The sequence below is a fragment of the Centroberyx affinis genome, unplaced genomic scaffold (genome assembly GCF_046629955.1).
Source record: "Centroberyx affinis isolate AG114_WGS23_722 - 3 ecotype Tasmania unplaced genomic scaffold, CSIRO-AGI_Caff_v1 ptg001267l_1, whole genome shotgun sequence".
NCBI classification, from domain to species: Eukaryota; Metazoa; Chordata; class Actinopteri; order Beryciformes; family Berycidae; genus Centroberyx; species Centroberyx affinis.
This window is the reverse complement of record NW_027279776.1, coordinates 200,890-219,689: the sequence shown is the minus strand read 5'-3', so window position 1 is coordinate 219,689 and position 18,800 is coordinate 200,890. Positions and strand designations below refer to the sequence as shown.

Here is an 18,800-nt window from a genome sequence, read left to right as displayed (position 1 = left end):
TAGCCTTGATTCAGAAAGTTTTCAACGTGTTTACTATGCAAGTGCCAAAACAATATCTGTATTAGCCGCTGGTCTGCTGAATAAAACCTATTTAACGACCGTGTCTATGAGAACTCTTACCTCCAGTTCTTCTCGTTTACTCTCGTCGTTCCTCCCGGTTCGACACTTTTCCTTCTCCATGGCCCACTGAAGCTCTCGGCTTCTCTTCCGTTCCTCTGACAGCTGGTCGTTCAGTGTGTCCACCTCAGCGGCCTTCTGAGATACCTCCGTCCTGTTGACAAAGATAATCTTAATGAGCCGAGTGGCCTAATCGAGGTTTGAGTTTTGAACATATAGGCTGAATTCCAATCAAAATTCAATACTGTTGAAATCAGCTTCCTTTAAATAGAATTTTTCAGATTGTCTAGTATGTGTGTGGACATAGCCAGGTCTCACCTGAGTGTGTCCAGTTCTTTGAGGTGTTTGTGCTGGGCCTTGAGCGTGGTCTCCAGCTCCAGCTTGGTCTGGGCCAACTCTCCCTTCAGCTCCTCCACCAGCAGCCTGTCAGCCTCTGCTGCTCCGATCGCTCCTCTCTCCCTCTGCTCCTCAGCACTACACTCACCCACCAACAACACGGCAGGCTGCGGCCCTGAAGGACAACAGTTAGAAAACATTAATCACAGTTGGTCCTTCCACTTAAAGCATCAGGTTGCGGCAACTAGTTACTGTATATATGAAAATGCAAGACTACATTGCATATGAAATTATGTATTTCTTATTCACTCAGCAGTTGAATTCACAAATGCTAAATTTATGTTTCTGGTTGTGTTTTGTGATATTTGTATGCTGGTGACAAAATAATGAATAACAGAACTGAACTCATCTACGAGTATAAATAAAGACCAACAGCAGAACAAGAGTAGGGTTAGAGGGGATTTCTGAAATGCAGACCTTGATGGAGTTGCTCCAGTTGGCCACGAAGCTGATGAATCTCAGAGATGAGACTGGACCTCTCTGCAGTGTGGAGCGACCCCATGGCCTCTCTGTGCTGGGCGTCCTGGATAAGGATCACAAACACAACATCAGTTTGGTTACTGACCGGTTCAGATAATAGCCAGAGAGCAGGAAAGGCAGGAGAAGTGTGCCTGGAAAATTGTTTACTGTTCTTAACAATTGATTCATAGATGTTTGTCACCAGCAGTTAGTAAGTTAGTAAAGTTAGTAAAGCAAATGGACAGAAAACAGATTTTCTTTTTCGTGTCTTATAATATGCTTGCCAGTAGTATTTAACAATGACTGATAAATTAAATGTATACTGTCAGACTACACTTCATACATGCAAGTTGGTACATATCTTGTCTGTCCATCTGCAATTGAAATGCACCCTTGCGGTCAACTTTTGTGTACAACAGTGGACAATGCGAGTAATCCTCATCTGGTGTAAAATCAGTGTCAGATTACATTCAGTGTTCATTACTGACCTGTTCAGCGAGCCTGTGCTCCAACTGATTGAGGTGGATGATGGCGTCACTGGTGTCCAGCAGGTCCAACTGGCTGTAGAGGGCGCTCTTCAGCACGCTCCGCTCCCTCACAAACACCTGCTGCACCGCACCCAGGAGCTCCCCGCGCCAGTCCACACCGCCTGAGGTCTGGAGCAAGTCAAACAGACACACAGATAAACTCACAGACACACAAACAGACGCAGGATGCCACCGAGGAAGACGCATATCCACTTTTAATAAATAAACAGGCATAATCTTAGCCCAAGGCAACATCAATACATTTAAGAGTTGTAACATTCAAACTGTCTTCTACCTGTGTTTCCCTGTGCGTCTGCATCTGGGTGATGAGGCCTTTGAGGGACTCCACAGTTGCCAGCAAGGCCTCTCTTTCCTTGACCCAGCCTGGTGTGTGGAACTGGCTCCCGGGCTCACCTTCAGGGAGAGGAAACTCTGATAGAGACAGCACCTGCATGCCCTCCTGGTGCACCTCACGGAGCAGAGTCTGAGTAGACAGAGACACGGGAAGACCACACAGAAAGGTTGTTGGATTACCATCACTTTCTCTCTGATTTCAGGATGACAAAATAAAAACATTTCAGAGACACACTAATGAATAATACCTGCACATAAGCAAACACAGAAATCAGCACCATAACACTTATCTTCCCAGGGGGGGCACATCATACACAACAGTAGACAACATACAAAACGTTCACAGTTAAATTGCCACCAGTAAGACACGGGTCAGCACAGAGGTACATGAAGTCATACACTTACACGCAAATACTGAAGTTATTCAGTGGGTTTTATCAGGGCAGGAAATCTTTTGGTGCAACTTTTTGCTGCACTAGTCACAAGGGCTTATTGATTCCAAAATTCCATAACCACTTAATTTTATTGGCCAAATATGACTTGAAATAGAATCTCAAGAAAATGAACCTCAAGCCAAGAAACTTTAGATGAGGGCAGTTTACCTACAAATTGGCTGCTTGTAAACCCACTCAAACTGGTAGTAATTTCCCACATGCATGTATTTAAGTCCACACTTCATATAATAAGTTGAACTTGTACCTTGATTCTGTCAGGCAGCGGATCGTCAGTCTCTCTCCTGGCACCCTCGGGTGTGGTCCTGAACTCCTGCTGCAGGTTAGGGAGATCGTAGCCGGTCCGCTGGCTGTAGTCTGAACTGCTGTCTGCATGGGGAAACAAACTCTCTTGAAATGGGACACTGACAGTGGCATACAACTACAGAAATGAAATTGCATTCAAATGTGCTTTAACAAGGTCAACTGGAGGCTCAGCGTTTCCCCTGTGTTGTGTGATTGTGTTGATCTTACCACTGGTGTAGCCATCTTTGAACTGTGATGGTGTAGGACGGTCTAGTCTTGACGAGGGGGCCTGGAAGGGATGAAATTAAACTTGCATCATAATTTTACTTAACCCTTTCCTATAGAGAAATTACCCATATTACTGATGACCAATCAGAAGGACAATACCAGTATTTCTGCATATCCTAGGCCATACATAGAGATAGGAGTCAATACTCAAAACAGTTTAGAGTGTTTCAACAATATGTTGCAAAAAAGTCATGATTAAACCATAATATTAGTGTTTTTGACATGTGAGTCACATTAAATTTTATTTAATTGTTTGCTAGTCATTTTGCTGTAATTCATTGTAGTCACTGTCTTCCACTACATCTACAAAAAGTATCTTGAAACCTCACAAAATCATGACTTCTTAATGAACACCTTGAAACCCCCCCAAAATTTACTACATTTCATGCAAATGCCATGCAAACTTTTGAGATGCCGTGCTGGTCCTAATCAACTGAAAAGTTGCTGAATGATGCTGTATTATAGCATGTACATAGGAAGAGGAGACTCTTCTTCACACACATTGGACACATTGGAATCCTATAGCAGTGACGAATCAAAATGGCTACTAAATCATTAACGTAAATAAGACACAATTCTCTACAACTTCTCTGTGGGCAAGAGTGATATAAGAACCACATGTCAAAAATGCTGATATTACCTTAAATCATGACTTTTTGCAACACATCTTTCAACTATTCTCACCCTAAAAGACCTAAAAGCAGTGCAGAATAAACACTGCTTGCTAGCCTCACCTCACTGGAGCGCAGCTTGTCGATGACAGCCTTGAGGGCCTTGCACTCGTTCTCCAGCGCCTGTGTGTCCCTGCGCAGGGTCTCGCTCTCTGAAATGTGCCGAGCCTCCATGTCCAGGATTTCCGCCGCATGGAGCTCCTGCATCTGGACGATCTTCTCCTGGAACTCTCCAATCACCTCCTCCATCTCCTCTTTGGTGGCATCAGACGCAGACTTGCTGTCCGGACCGAGGGCAGACACGTGGACAGCTTCGGTCTGGGTGCACGAGTCTGTTAGAGCCACGCGCTGCTGCTGCTCAGAGTCGCTGTTCACTGGAGGGCTCCGAGATTTGTCAGAGGACTGGCTGGTAGCAGCAGAGTTTTTCCTGGACAGTGATGGCTTGTCTTTGGCGCTGCCTCCCTTACCAGTTGGTTGTTTCCCTCCTTTCCTTTTGGGCTGGGTGGTGGAGGACGAGGAAGTGGAGGATGAAGGCTGAGGAGACGGAGAAGGAGATGGAGAGGCGGGGTCTGCGGCCTTGACCAAGGCTGTTCGGACCTCCTGGAGTTCCTCTTTGAGCTTGCAAATGGAGAGGTCGCGGACTTGGAGTTCATCCTGAAGTTTCTCAGTGCGCTGCCTGTAGCTGTTGAGCTCTTCTTTGGTGGTAGCTGCATCTTTTCGGACATGCTGGAGCTCTTGAAGAAGCTCAGTCACACTGGCCCCTTCCTCTTCTGATGTTACCTGGTAGATGATAGGGCAGGGGGTCAACGATGTACAGAAATCACAAGAGAACGGACAATATAATAGACTTATTCATAAAAATAGCAATCTAGACCATTTTTATGAAATACACTGTCATTACATCACATTTCAATGCAACAGAATGGAAGTACAGTATGAAACATTTACTACTTACTCTGAAAAGTTCTCCTTTAAGGTGAGCAATGGTCATTTCCCTCTCCTTTAAAAAATAAAGTGAATATAAATATAAAATTAAGTAAATTAAATAAACAATAAGGTAGACATACTTAAATATTAGTTTCAAGAGAGCTCAAAGCTCACTTCATGAAAGCGTCCATTTCATAGAAAGTCTAAAACTCATATTATGCCCCAGAACAAATTAACTGAAAAAAGGACAAAACAGTTTTTGAAGGGGGTTCATTGATTCCACTGAAGCCAGCACCTGAGACAGGACATATGAATGACTTCTTTCATGGTCCAACTGCCTCCATACCTGGAGCAACTCCTGCAGCTTCTCACAGCTCTCCCTGGAGCTGCTCAGCTCCTCTTTGGTGGCGGCCGCCTCATTCTGAACCTCCATGAGTTCCTGTTGAAGCTCGGACACCTTGGCCTCCTCACTGCCTCTGGATGATACCTAAAGTGGAAGAGGTTGAATTGTTAGACTAGAACTTGCCAGCCTGCATGCCTGCTTCTCAGGACAAACAAATTTATTGAATTGTGGGAAGTGTGTTTGGTTTTAGTTCCTACCCTTTGAAGTTGCTCCTGGAGTGTGTCTATAGTGACAGCTTTTTCCTAGAATGAAAATCACAGGCTCATCAATCTCATAAAACATCAGAAATACTCTCACTGCAATAGCTGTATACACACTAAAAAGGTGTGAAACATCACATACTTTGAGCTCCTCCTGGAGTCTACTGCTGCTCTCCTTGTAGTGATTGAGCTGCTCTTTGGCAACTGAAGCCTCATCTCTGACCTCCTGCAACTCCTGAAGAAGCTCAGACAAAGCCGTCTGGTCACCAGCGGAGGAAGACTGATTAAAAGGTCACAAAGATCCAGACTTATCAGAGCAATCCAGCAAGGGACAACAGTTCACAGTGGCATAGAATCACAATGACTTCAATGCATCTTCATTGATTAAACATCAATCAGGGTACAGGGTACACTCAGCTGAAATGTCCTGACAAATGTGCTCCAACACATCGACTAAAGTAACTAAAGCCAATACTTCTGAATCCATACACTACAGAAATTTGGTGTGGCTGTGGTACTTCTAGCCTCTTCTGGATGGCATTGTGTACAAAAAAGTTGACAAATTGTGTAACTCTTACCTCCACAGACAGCGGTGTTCTCTGGTGTGGACCAGCCTTGGTCTTCATCTGATTGAGCAAGTCCATGAGCACAGCCAGCCTCCTTTCGTACTCCAGCACCTCCTCCTCAGAGCTGGAGAGCAGCTGCTTCTGGAGCTCCTGGTCTTTCTGCATGCCGCTGAGGCCCACCTCCAGCTCGCGAAGCTTCTCCGTCAGATGGACCACCTTCCCTGTGGGAGCTACTCTGGCATGACTCATTCCACTGAAGTCCATCTGGGGAATACCAAAGTCGCCGAAGTCATAGACATGTGGCTCCACCTGTCTCTGCAGGCCCTGCTCCTCCCTGGACCCTTGAGACTGTTGCTGGAAAGCCTCCAGGGTGGCTTGGCTGACGAGCGCTGCAGCCACCTTTTCCCTCAGCTTGTCCTCTAGGTTGGAGACTTTCTGTTGGAGGTTGTCTGCATAGTTTTGGGTTTCTTCCACAAGGAGGCGACAGCGGGATAGCTCACAGTCCTTTTCACTGGCCAAGTCCTCGAGCTTCTGGATGCGGTGACCTAACTCTTCCACTCTGGAAGTGGCACTCTGTTCTAGTGCTTGTACATGGGCTTGCATGACAACAAGGCCAGCAGTTTTCTCCCTAAGAGCCTCTTCAAGTTCACCCTCTGAGCTCTCCAGTTTTTCTGTCTCAGCTAATGCTATTGCACTCTCTTTCAAGCGCAGATACGTCTCCAACAGCTTACTGTGCTCTGCTTTGAGCGTATCAAGCTCTTTGGTGGCCAGGTCCATTCTCTGCTTCACTTCATCATATTCTTCTTTACTTGGACCCCATTCTCTGCTTTCTGGCTCGTCCTTGGTGTCATCATCTTCCTCTGTGGCCTGCTTCTGCTCAATGTTGGCCAGTTCCTGCTGCAATCTGTCTATGACTGCGTTCAGCTGGTCAAGCTCCTCCTCACTATTCCTCTTCAAGCGTTCTTGTTCGCTCCGCATGCACTCCACCTGGGACTCCAGCTCCTTTATCAGTTCATCCCTTTGATCCATTTCCTAAAGAGTAGGACATAAGCATCATCATACTATAAAAGTGCCAGATTTGACTAGTCCATGACCATCCCATGTTTTTGGATAAACCTCTGAGTCTCTGAGGAGACTCTGAGCAGCATTCTTTGGGTCATAGTAATATAGTTATGTTTGTTTTATTTTTTTAAGGCAAGCATGTACAATTTGTAAACTCCAATTTCTGACTTGATCAGATTGCAAAACTCTGTAGAGTCTCAGAGGTTTAACAAGCCACCTCAAATGAGCAAATCATCACCACACAACAGAACCATGGTGCTGTGAATCTACTTACCGAGACAAAACAAGCTAAAAAACAACCCAACAAAAAAACAAATGGAGCCTTACAGAAAATGAAAATGGACAGGAAACTACAAAGCACACACAATGATCCACTACCACGGAGCTATGCATATTCGAAAACAGACTTGGTCTATTTCGTATACGCATATAGCGTTACCTTGTTATCAGAGGCTGTTTCCATGTGTTGGAGCTTAGTGATCTGTTCATTAAGAAGAGCTATTTCCCTGTCCTTCTGCTCCATCACCTTCAAAATCAGAAATTATAATGGGATGGCTATCAACAAACAGTTCACGCGTAAGTTCAACTCTGCGGCACATCACTCAAAATTCACTGGTTGGGCCGAAGACGAAACGTGTCAGCAGCGGTAAAACAAGCATGTTTCAGTTTTCAAATTGAGATGTTAATGTAATACGGATATAATACGGACATAATAGTATTATATCTATGATAGATTAAGTTGGTCCGATTTTCAATTTTGCCAGTTTGTCCGGAGGAGTAGTTTTTGGTTGTGTGAACAAGCCAGACCTTCTGTTGTTGCTGTACAGTACAAGATAATCCAGCAATGTCACACATTCCCTGTGGGTACATTTTTTTTTATAAATCTCCAGTAAACAGTAGCTTATCTTTTGCTCTTTAGTAGAACAGTTTTAAGTATAAAATGACACATATACGTGTCATATAAAATTACACGTTATGATTAAACATAATGAATGAGGCTGAAAATACAAATGTACAATATAAAACATATTTTTACTATACTATCTGGCCAGGGTCTGTCTGATTTAGAAACTGAGCTGCAGGTGGAGCAGCACAGCATTTCACAACATAGCCAGACTTGACCACTTCTGTGGCTTAAAATTCTAGGTAAAGGTGACAATATGGCCTTGTGACAGGATGGCTGTTTACCTGGAGCATGCTATCCCTTGTTTCTAGGTATTGCTGCTGGCTGCTGAGCTCCTTCCTCTGGATCTCCAGCTGCATGTGAAGCTGCTGCACCTCCTCACTCTTGTTCTCCAGCTCCTCCCTGAACTGCTCCAGCTGCTCCTCCAGGTTACTGATCTGGGACACCAGGAAAGGATGGCAGGCACTTTAGGGGAGATATATCTGACACCGCAAGATTCTGCACAACAATTCATTCATTTCAAGAGGTAGCCACACACATAACTGTGATGCAAAATAATATTATTCAGATACTAATGTTTTGACGTAAAGTGTTCAGGGTTACCATATAAAACAAGCTTTGGCTTTTTATAAATTATACATAAGCCTGAGTGATTAGTGGAAACACCTGAGACAAATACTACTAGACTATAGATCTAGTCTAAAAAGAAAGGCCATCCATAGCAAGAGGTCTTACAAAGAATTACTATATTAAAATATAAATATAGCACATATAGACGGATCTGATAGAAAATTGCATAATATAAACACAGTTCTTTTTACTCTAAATATATAGAAGTGTTATGAATGCATTACTATATCACAAGCCCAATGCATGTGTAGATGTGTTGTGCATGTCCACACATAAATTAGTTCCCCTATAGGGTTCTGAATTGAATGCTGAGCTAAAATAGCTGGGGGTGACTGCTCAAAAATTCTCCCAACCATCAAAACACATATTGAACAGCACACTACCTCTTTCTCCTTCCTGTCCAAAGCTTCTCTCTCAGTCTGTAACTGAGCTTCCAGTGTGGAGTGTCGAGACTCAGTGATGGATGCATGCTGCTTCTTTTGTTCAACCTGGGACAAACACAACAACAAAAAGGTGTAAGACACGACTATCTAGTACGGCAATTATATACAGCACACACAAAAAGGCTAACACACTGTTGTTACAAAGACAATTCTATTTAAGGAAGACATGCTTAAACAAACACATGCACGCTAACAGTATTGTATCATGCGTTATGCAACTGGGTCTCCTTGTATTTTGCCAACTGAGCAGTAGCATGGCAACATTTCTTTCACAGCTCTTTTTGTTCACTCACCCACAGCCCTCCACCAACACTGGGGGGCAATCGTGATAGTTGCTAACCATAGCACAGCATCATCAACAACAGCAAACGGCTGGGGCGGCTAGAGTAGACCCACCCACCCACACATTGTTCTCCCTCTCCCCCCCGCATCCTAACCCCCTCCCATTCATCCACTAGCTGTCATCTCATCTTCATTCCTTCACACACCCCCTCTGCCATGCTCTGCAGCTATTGTTCCCCGACTCCTATTTCTCCCGAGCCGTCTCTGCTTCCCTCTCTTGCACATTCTTCGTCTCCCCCTTTCCCCCTCTCCCCCTCCCCTTCCTAACCTTCTCCAGAGACTCAGCGCTGGCCAGCAGGGCCTGCTCCAGCTCGCAGACGCGCCTCTCCAGCTTGTCAATCTCTTCGTCGCGCTCACCCAACTCGCGACGCAGCTGCTCTGAGCCGAGCAGCAGCTCACTGCACCAATCCGCCTTCTCCTTTAGCTGGGAGGTCAGCTGGTCCACCTGGTAGTGAGAGAGAGGAGGAGAGCGGGAGAGGGGGGGGGACCATTTAATGAGATTCGCTCTCAGACAACACTCGCTACAGCGTAGCCGATAGATGTACAGCTAGCTGGGAGGTCAGCTGATCCACCTGAGAAAGGAGGGAGACGGGGGGATGAAATGAGGTGCAGAGACAGAGGGGCGAGAGAGATTTCATTCAGGGTGACAAATGCCACAGTGCAGTACAATAATCAGGAGGGCTGCTGGCAGGTAAACTGATCCACCTGTGAGATGGGGAAAGCATCAGCAGATGAATGAAGGGGAGAAAGAGGGGTGGAGGGGAGAAGGATTCATGTAGAATGAATAAGACCTGGGAGAGCAATTTTAATGTTGCTACTATTGAAACAGAATCTAGATGGTGGACTGTTCCCTCTGCTTGGTCAAACAAGAAGAGAGGGAAAAAGATACAGTCTCTTATAAAAGTATTTACCGCTCTCTTGACTTTTGCTGACACTGTTGTTTCAATACACCACAACTTTGAAATTGAAGTAAGGTAGGTGAAATAAAAATAAGTAACAATTCTAATATGCAAAATATTGGATATTTTTTTGTTTTAATTCTGTCTTTCTTGCTAACAGAGCTGACTTGGAGTCGTTTAATAAATTCATCAAGTCATCACTCCCCATCACTATATGTGAAAATTTAGAGGATGCAATATTAGTGTGTTTTTTCTATCCAATTTCTCCCTTGACTTCTGTGGTAAACTTGGGTAGAGTATTATGATTGGAGAGTATAATTGTCAATGCTAATTTCACTTCAGGCTGCTCTACTGTGCAAATCACATTTCATTCTTTATCATTCTCACAACTGTTCAAGTCTGTTTACTGTTCTGTCCACTTTTATAATGGGGACAAGGGAGGGAAAGACAAGAGGAGGAGTGGAGTGAGAAAAGATGATGATTAGAAGCTGAGTAGCTATTAGCTACTCAGTTAGCTTTCAATTGAGGACGCATAGAGGGGGACCAAACTGGAGGAAAAGAGGGGGAAAGGGACAAGGGAGATGGACAGGATATGAATCGCTAGAGGGGCAAGCAGGATTACTAAAATGCACTTAATGCTCTCTGCAGGAGAGTTGGTTCTACATGTAGCTAGAAGCAATACCTTAAAGGTTACTCCATCCACCTGCAATAGCCATGGGAGAGAGAAGGCAGAGGCACAGAGGATCAGAGGATGGAGTTGGAAGAAAAGAGGAGAGAGGGAGAAAAGAGGAAGAAAGAATGCTTAATGATGGTAGCTGTGGCAGGATTCTGTCTCTGGAAATTATAGAAATGGTAGTGGTAATCTGTGGGGTATTAGCTGGTGAAGTTGTAGCAGAAGTGCAATTGGGTTATGAAGTATATATGGCACAAAAGCATAGACCAAAAAAACAATCATTTTGAGTTCTACCACAAAATTTAAACCAATCTATTGCAACAACAATCGCAGATGCAAGTAAGCCCATCAGAAATGATATTATGGGGGTCTTTAGCCTCTAAGGAGAGTAAAGTGGAAAAGAGCACAGACATTCCTGATGCTACTGAGCCACCAGACTGGCCTTCCTCCACTGAAATAACTGACTCATTTTGTCAAATGATGTTTGAGATTGGGCCTGTGAAATGCACTGAGGGCCCATATCCCATAACAGAAAAAAGGAACAGGCACTTTTCTAAAGCTTATTGTGCTCTTTTTTTATTACCCAACGGAGAATGAGTTGAACAGAACTGCTTAATTTCTTCACATAAAAACTGTGTACTGCTTTGCATGCAAACTATTTGGAGGCGTGCAAGGATGAAACAATCGATTAGTTAGGGAACATAATTAGCCGTCCCTTTCAAATGTGCTGCAATACCATGAAACATTCACAGTCAATGCCAACATACTATAGAAGCCAGGGGCACGCTGGGGCACGCAGAAAATCAGTTTTAACACGTGAACATAGCAATACAGCCAGCAGTTTATCCAGTTTATCCAACAACAGCACTGCGACTTTGTAAAGCATGATGATGAAATTGACAGCGGTGATCACTTTTATGAGTGAGACTGATGCACAAGAACTGACATCAAAGTGGGAAAATGTAATCAATCAAAATGCAATGAATAATGTGCTAACTTCAGCTGTCATACTCAAGCCTTCTAGTGTATAGGACACTGCCTTTTCTCAAAGTGTGCCTCCTGTTGGTCATGTCGTAGTGCAGGTGTGGGATGTCTGTTTATCGGTGTCAGGGATATGAATGTTACGCAGAATCATTTGAACTCAGCCAGCAAACTTTCAGCAGTCAAACTACATAGCATATCAAATCATTCATGACTTCCTGATATGAGCATTCACACCTGAAACGAATATTTCTTATCAGGTGTCACATAACACATCAAACATCATGTAACTAATATGATGTTAAAATGCATAAAGACATTAACACTTGGCTATACTCTTGAGAAAATCAATTTTTTGTTTGTGTTCGTGGTAAAAACCACAACAGCTCACTGTATTCTTATTCTTCTTAATAAACAAATCTGCTGGAGTGCTTACTTTCAACTTATTAAAAAATGTTATGATCATGGAAATAAAATGCAGTATTAACAAAGGATTTTCAAAGGACCACAAGGACAAGCATGAATCCCATTCTCATGTTGTCTCTGTAACACTTCCAGTTTGACAAGATCGGTGTAATTTTCAAGCAAGCATGGATAATTCTACCAGCTCTATTGTTTTGTTGCATGACACTGAGACCAATGCACATAAACAACACAGCCGATGTTCACAAACTGAGCATCTCCATTACTGCCTTGTCCTCTGGCAGAGAACAATGCTTTCTACTGTTACCTCTCGGTTTCTTTGCTCAGAGCCAGTCTGGAACTTCTGTGGATTCTTAAGCTGTTGCTCCAGCTTGTGTATCTCCTGCTGGAAGACATCCCTCTCATGTTCTCGGTCCACAGCTTGTTCCTGGACATTAAAGACAGAACATAGAAAGACAGATAAATAAATAATGGAAAATATGGATTTTTTTTAAAAAATGGATCTTAAAAAACAAACATCAATATAGCCTTGCAAACTAAAGGCAAAAAAGGGATCTTAAATCCTCTGTTGAGGAATTTGTTTTCTGATCACAAAACTGCTCATTCAAACACAATTTTGAATTGTTTTTCATGAAGTCAGTGTTGTACTGCATGCCTGAATTTACTGAGGTAGTAAGTGTTAGGGGCCAGCTGATGGCCCTGTTTAATTAGTTTGACTCTGATGGCTGTTACCTGTGGTGGTAACTCCTACTGGCCTGCAGATGGTGATGACTGACTAGTTGGCCACTATGCATTATCAAGTGTTCAGACTGGCTACTTGTGCTCCCATTCCTAGCAGTAGTTGTAGTTGAGAGAGTGAACATGTTTTGGATTTTGTATATTTTGGGATTGTAAGCAAATTGGTTGACTTGACTATATAATAGTGATGTTGTTGTCTTTGTTTTTATTTTGTTCAATAGAAAGATATAGATTAATTTTCCGTAGACATAAACACACAGCAGGAGTGACACATCTGGGAGGCAGCAGCGTTTCCCCCAAATATTTATAGATGCTGCGACCCCACATGGCGTAGTTTCTGGACATTTTTGTATCTTAGGTTGGCTAGCTTGAAGATGAGCTTGTGATTTGTGTTTCTTGTGTTTACCATTGCCTTACCCTAATTCCGATTCCAAGTTCCCGGAAGTATCAGCAAGCTTTTTGTTTACCAACATTCAACTCTATTCTATTGCCACTCGACAAAAATAGCTTTGTCTGGTTAGATTTGCAAGAATGTAAACTAATGTCATGTGACACCTTCCTACTCCAAATCTTTTGTTGACTCAATAAAAGGTGTTGGTAAATTATCACAGGTATATCCATGACAGCCACAGAAAACACTTATTTATATAATCACTTATTTTTTTTGAACAGTTATTACAGTCCTTGCCAGCATATGCTGTAACTAGCACTAAGCTGTTGTTGTTGTTTCATGTTGCTATGGCTGTGTGTGTACTCATGAGGCCCAATTAGTGGTATATGGCTAACAAGGAAGCTTTGCAAAAGCTTCCTCATAAGTCTTAGGAGGAAAGGAATACATGTAAGAATTATGCTCATGTTTGAAGGAGGCTCGAAGAGAAAAAAAATTACTTCCTATTGCAATTGACTTTAGAAAATGTTGAATTTTGAGATTCCAATGAAAGAAATCTCAACAAACAAACTAAAACAACATGACATTATAGATTCCCGTCCATGCAGCGTTCCTTTTTCCAACTGCCTGTGCAACTTTAACTTACGTCGAGGAATCTCCTGTTCTTCTCCAGCTGTTTCTCCAGAGCCTGGATCTGCTGCTGGAGGTCTCCGCTCTCTGTCCTCTGAGCATGCTCCAGCTCAATCACCCTGTTGACCTGCTCCTCCAGCTCCGCCTCCAGGAGCTTCACCTGCTTCAGGAGGTCCGTGTTCTCCTTCTCCGCCTGACGCTGGACCTCCACCTTCTCCTTCATCAGCTTCTCCGTCTCTTCCAGAAGGTCTGCAGAATATGGCGGACGAAGGAGGAAGAGAGGAAGGGTATTACAGCCTGGCAAGTACTGGAGTGGGGGCTGAGTTTATTTAGTTAGAAGTAATTCAGGTTTGATTTCAGTAACCGACAGGATGCTGAGATGGAGCCATTGAAGAGTTTGAGGTCTATGAGCTTTGTCATTAAATTTCATGCGTGTTGACCAACTCTCCCATGCAACACTGTGTTCTTAAAGAATAACATTCAACTTCCTCTTATAAAATCTAATTGTAAAACCATAATGTGCAATATATGGTCACTTCTACAACTCTCCATTTGGGTAAATGGTTAACCTCAGACTCTTCCAACATCTCAGTCACCTTCCCAACACAACATCTCCCAACATGATCCCCTTCTGCCCATCGTCTGCCACCAGTGAACCAACCCCACACCGACTCACCCAGGATCAAACCCCGCTGGATTAGTGCAAAAGTAAAAAGGTGAGAGAGTGCAAAGGACAGATCAAAGACGTAGACAGTCCAGACATTGCAATATCCATGCCCCATAAGCGTTTGCAGGCAAGGGAGAGGGAATTCCTGAATAGCCAATCATCTCACTCAAAAAAATAGTTAGCACAATATCAACAAATCTAATCTACATATAACCATTGAACAAAGATACCTCAATTGGGAGCAAAGATGATTGACAATTAGGAGATGACGATTAAATATAAATGTCCGAAGATTATTTTCATTTAGTCATGCTAAAAATGAGTGCTAACATTGACCCAAAGACGTTAAAATGACAAACCAGAACAAAGAAAAATCAATCAAAATGAAAAGCTGAAGCAACAGTTAGTGATTTTGTTTGTGAGTTTGTGAGCCCATAGCAAGCAAGCTCCAAGCCTTATTGGTGAGTTGCTGGATTAGGGTTAGAAAAATATGCTGTCACTCAAAATATGCTGACAATCAAGGTACATAGATATGACTGAGCCATGCTCAAAGTGGACACACCTGCTTCAGGTGCTGCAACCACTGCAGCTTCAACTAGGCCTATAGGAGAATAAGAAAGCACAGGAATTTAGCATGCTCTTGTTTTGGTCATGAACAGGAAAACTCGTAGAGAGAGGATAGAAAAGGGGTGGAGATAGGATGAGAGTGCTTTTCTGTCTGTGTCACAGTATTAGGTCAAAGCTGTGTCGCCAAAGGATGGAGAAGCCAACGCTGTGAAAGCAAATGGAAAGAGTTCCGGAAACAGCCCCAGTTTGGTTTATACCCTCAGATACAGTATACTTACCATTTCATCACAGAATGTACTTATGGGATACCTTCTTTATAATACAGGGGATATAGTGCAAAAATTAGTCTGATGTTGTCAATTTATGACTTACGGCACAAATACCCATGGCAACTTTTTGGGCGATGCTGACAGGTCCAAAGAGTTGCCTCAGCATTGTTATACTGGTTACATAAGAACTGATTATAATGAAACATCTTAATGAGATTTTAACCCTTGGTCTCAGTTCCTGTTGCATTATACAGAACATTATGCAGTATACAGAAATTACGGACATTTCAGTATGACACCTGTGTGCATTTAAATCTTGGTAGTAACCTTTCCCAGAAACTAGCACACTATCATAGCTAGGAATTTGTATATTGGCAATATATATAAACTCGGAAAGATGAGATAAAAACAATGGCAATAACTATGGCATGTAGCTGACACTGTCTTTGGTTTGATGTTTCATACTAATCAATATGTTAGGTGTCCCCTGTAATTCATACAACAATTAACAGACAGTGTCTTAGTTTGAGAGAATGGCAATCAGTTTTCCAGTGATACTAAACTGATGATTATTGATTGTGTTGAGTTTCTTGATCTTGATGCAAGACTACTGAAACCTTTCTCATGTTGTCCAATTCCGACATTGGGGTATTTAAAGAGCCTAATGTAAGGTTCAGACCATGCTGAATAAACTTATATCCTAACATTTGAGGGAGGGCGGTACTTTAAGCTTATCAAGTAGTAGCTGACAATCCAAAGACCCATATTTTTTTCTCTAATAAACACATATACTGGACGTAATATGATGTGTTCAACATTATCTAGGCTCCCCTGAGGGAGGATTAAGGAATCATATCGGAAAAATATAAATAACCTGAGCTTTTAAAAAACAATCCATGCCTGTTTTTTAAAAAAAAGGGAATTCTGGGATACATACGAAGCTCACGGGGCCCGGCATGCTCCCTCATGGCGTCTTGTTGCCGTGACAACAGCTCCCGCTCCTCTTGCATCTGTAGCCTCTCCTGCTCCAACTCGTGCAGCCGGCTACTTGTGACCTGTGTGGAGCAAATGGTATTCAGTTAGGGCCTGGATGGAAATGACGATAATTACACATGTGGGGTCAATAATGGCTGTAGACTGGAGGCATGGCATGAGTTTGAGACTGAAGAGAATCAACAATCACACTATATGGTCTTTGTTTGCTGATACAATGTACGTTTGCAATGGTATGTACACATTTTATGCCTTTTATTCTTTTCTGAAAGTTACAAAGTGCTCAGTGAAGGCTAAAACAAAAAAAGAGCCCAAGATTATCTAAAAATAGTGTGAAAGATTTTAATTTGATTGAATTCAAACTCATGTAGTTGTAGTTACACCTGAGTCACAAGTGTACTGCGCGGGAAGGAAAATCCTAAAATCTACCATAAGAGTTAACTGTGTGGGACTCCAGGCAGACTTCACTTCCTATCTCACAAGAAGTCAACTGTTTTTTCCTCCTCTCTGGAGCTCGAATGCCTCACCTGCAGCTCTTGCTCAAGGTTCAGCTGGAGCTCTTCCTTCTGGCGCACCTGCTCCTCCAGCGCAGCCCGTTCACCCGTGTAGCCATCAATCAGACCTTAAGGTGGCCAAAGAGAGAGGAGAGGGACGGTTACACAACACAAGGGTGCTGAAATATAAACTCACGCACATTCACATTATACAACTCACAATTCCCCTGTAAAATCTGTGCATCTTCATTACGCTCCCATAATTGAAATCTCTCAACAAAAGTATTTAGAGGAATTTCTTTGAGCCTTCTCTTTTATTTTCAGACACACACACACACACACACACAAACACACACATCAGCCATCCAGATGAATGAGCACTGAATCATCAAAATCCAAAGTTACTGCACAACACGCAAGCAGAGAAAAATATACGTACACACCCAGGCGGCACACGAACATACCATGCATACATTACAGATGCATAGAGAAACACAAGGGAGCATGGCATGTCAGTCTTGTTCACTCTGTCAAGCAAAATGGGTCAGACAGCACAATGAAATGTTCTATTATTACATATTTTCTCACAGGTCAGCAAGCATTACGCACCAGGACAGCACTCAGTTCATAGATGAGGAACTGTGCATACATTAAAACACAAACTTCTATGGAAAATCCATTCACTCCTTTACTGTATGTCCGACTTTGGAATGCTAACTGGCATGAAATGAGACGGTGGCAGGCTGAACCCCGCACCCTTCACCCCAGCCCGTCTGGGATGAAGGGTTAGGTGAATAAATGTTTTTTAGTGAGCAATATTTTTTCTGAGCAACACGAATACGCAAAGAGATCTTTTGCACACTTGCATCATTTTTCTTCAACACTGCAACTGTGAATAATTACAGTAATTCTCCATCTCGCTGTTGCTTCCAATTTAACTTGATTCTGCTCATTTGCAGCTAGAACGGGCTCAGTGGGCTCTCTGTGTGTGATTTCAAAAATTTTGAGAGAGACCGAAGGGGAGAGTAGGTCCTGAGTCTGCACTAAAAGGTAAAAATGTCACTTCTGTTGTCAGGACACATCATGTGAGGAACCTCTGCTGTGTGGAAAGTTTGCCTAAGGAGGAATCGCTACATGATCCACGTCTGATGCACCTGATTACCAGCTAAAACAGCAAAGCCCACAAACTACACAGAGCTCTCTCTTACTTATCTACTGTACTTATTTGCTTAACAGCTTAAGCATACATTATTAAATATGAAAAGGTCAAATTAATTTAGGATAAACATGTACAGATGCAATATACAGGAGGGAGGATTTCATTACACTTGATGACAATCTGATGCAAATAGCAATTACTGATTAAAGTTTATGACTGAAACACTAATTATGGGAAATGTCTACATGCAAATATATAAAACGTGTGTGGTTTTCAATTAAATAAATAGTTTGAATTCATTAAGGGCAGAAAAAGTCGATAATCTAAATAATCAATAATCAAATAACCAACATTTGCTTTAATTATTTGATTAGATATATAAAATGACTGTATTTTACTTATTTTGTCCCAAGTTCTCAACCTATCTTTAATCCCCATGCAAAGGTCACACAGTCCTTAAACCTATCCATTGTAAAAAGTAAAAGGCAGGGGATTTTTCATGAGATGTAGGAAATTTTAATATTGTCTTGATAATGGGGCTTATCTGGACTAGAGAGGTAAGAGTAGATATAGCAGCAGGTACTGGAAATTGACTCCTTAATGAATCAAAGGTTATAATCCCAGGAGGGCTATAATGTCTCCATCTCATAGAAATGGAAAGCGTTGATAATGAATAATAACACACAGATCTTCATCCATCTGAGGGAAAAAAAACCCTAATAGCCATGGTGACCCAAAGCTACAAAACACACACTTGTGTTTGTTTGTCAACGAGCAACAGTAATCCCCTCAATAAGCATCAAAACAAGTCTGAAACCTTTTTCATGAGATCAAATATGAAGCCTGTTGAACAATCAATTTCTATAAAAACACAGCTAAAGGACTCATAACAA

At 42.5% G+C, this 18,800-nt stretch overlaps 1 protein-coding gene across 1 annotated transcript in view; it reads right to left on the bottom strand.

Annotated features, from left to right (window-relative positions):
- Positions 1-18,800, bottom strand: part of LOC139648863 (A-kinase anchor protein 9-like) — a 71,867-nt gene that overhangs the window by 7,350 nt on the left and 45,717 nt on the right. The window contains exons 25-46 of the mRNA XM_071525102.1: positions 16,782-16,876; positions 16,199-16,316; positions 14,988-15,026; positions 13,775-14,007; positions 12,310-12,429; positions 9,295-9,471; positions 8,625-8,729; positions 7,896-8,048; positions 7,147-7,233; positions 5,658-6,677; positions 5,222-5,359; positions 5,077-5,121; positions 4,823-4,963; positions 4,505-4,549; positions 3,613-4,329; positions 2,819-2,879; positions 2,553-2,674; positions 1,795-1,983; positions 1,461-1,628; positions 931-1,036; positions 436-628; positions 121-271 (exon numbers count right to left, since the gene is read on the bottom strand). Coding sequence (XP_071381203.1) covers positions 121-271; positions 436-628; positions 931-1,036; positions 1,461-1,628; positions 1,795-1,983; positions 2,553-2,674; positions 2,819-2,879; positions 3,613-4,329; positions 4,505-4,549; positions 4,823-4,963; positions 5,077-5,121; positions 5,222-5,359; positions 5,658-6,677; positions 7,147-7,233; positions 7,896-8,048; positions 8,625-8,729; positions 9,295-9,471; positions 12,310-12,429; positions 13,775-14,007; positions 14,988-15,026; positions 16,199-16,316; positions 16,782-16,876 — 4,223 coding nt within the window. The remainder of the gene's footprint in view (positions 1-120; positions 272-435; positions 629-930; positions 1,037-1,460; positions 1,629-1,794; positions 1,984-2,552; positions 2,675-2,818; positions 2,880-3,612; positions 4,330-4,504; positions 4,550-4,822; positions 4,964-5,076; positions 5,122-5,221; positions 5,360-5,657; positions 6,678-7,146; positions 7,234-7,895; positions 8,049-8,624; positions 8,730-9,294; positions 9,472-12,309; positions 12,430-13,774; positions 14,008-14,987; positions 15,027-16,198; positions 16,317-16,781; positions 16,877-18,800) is intronic.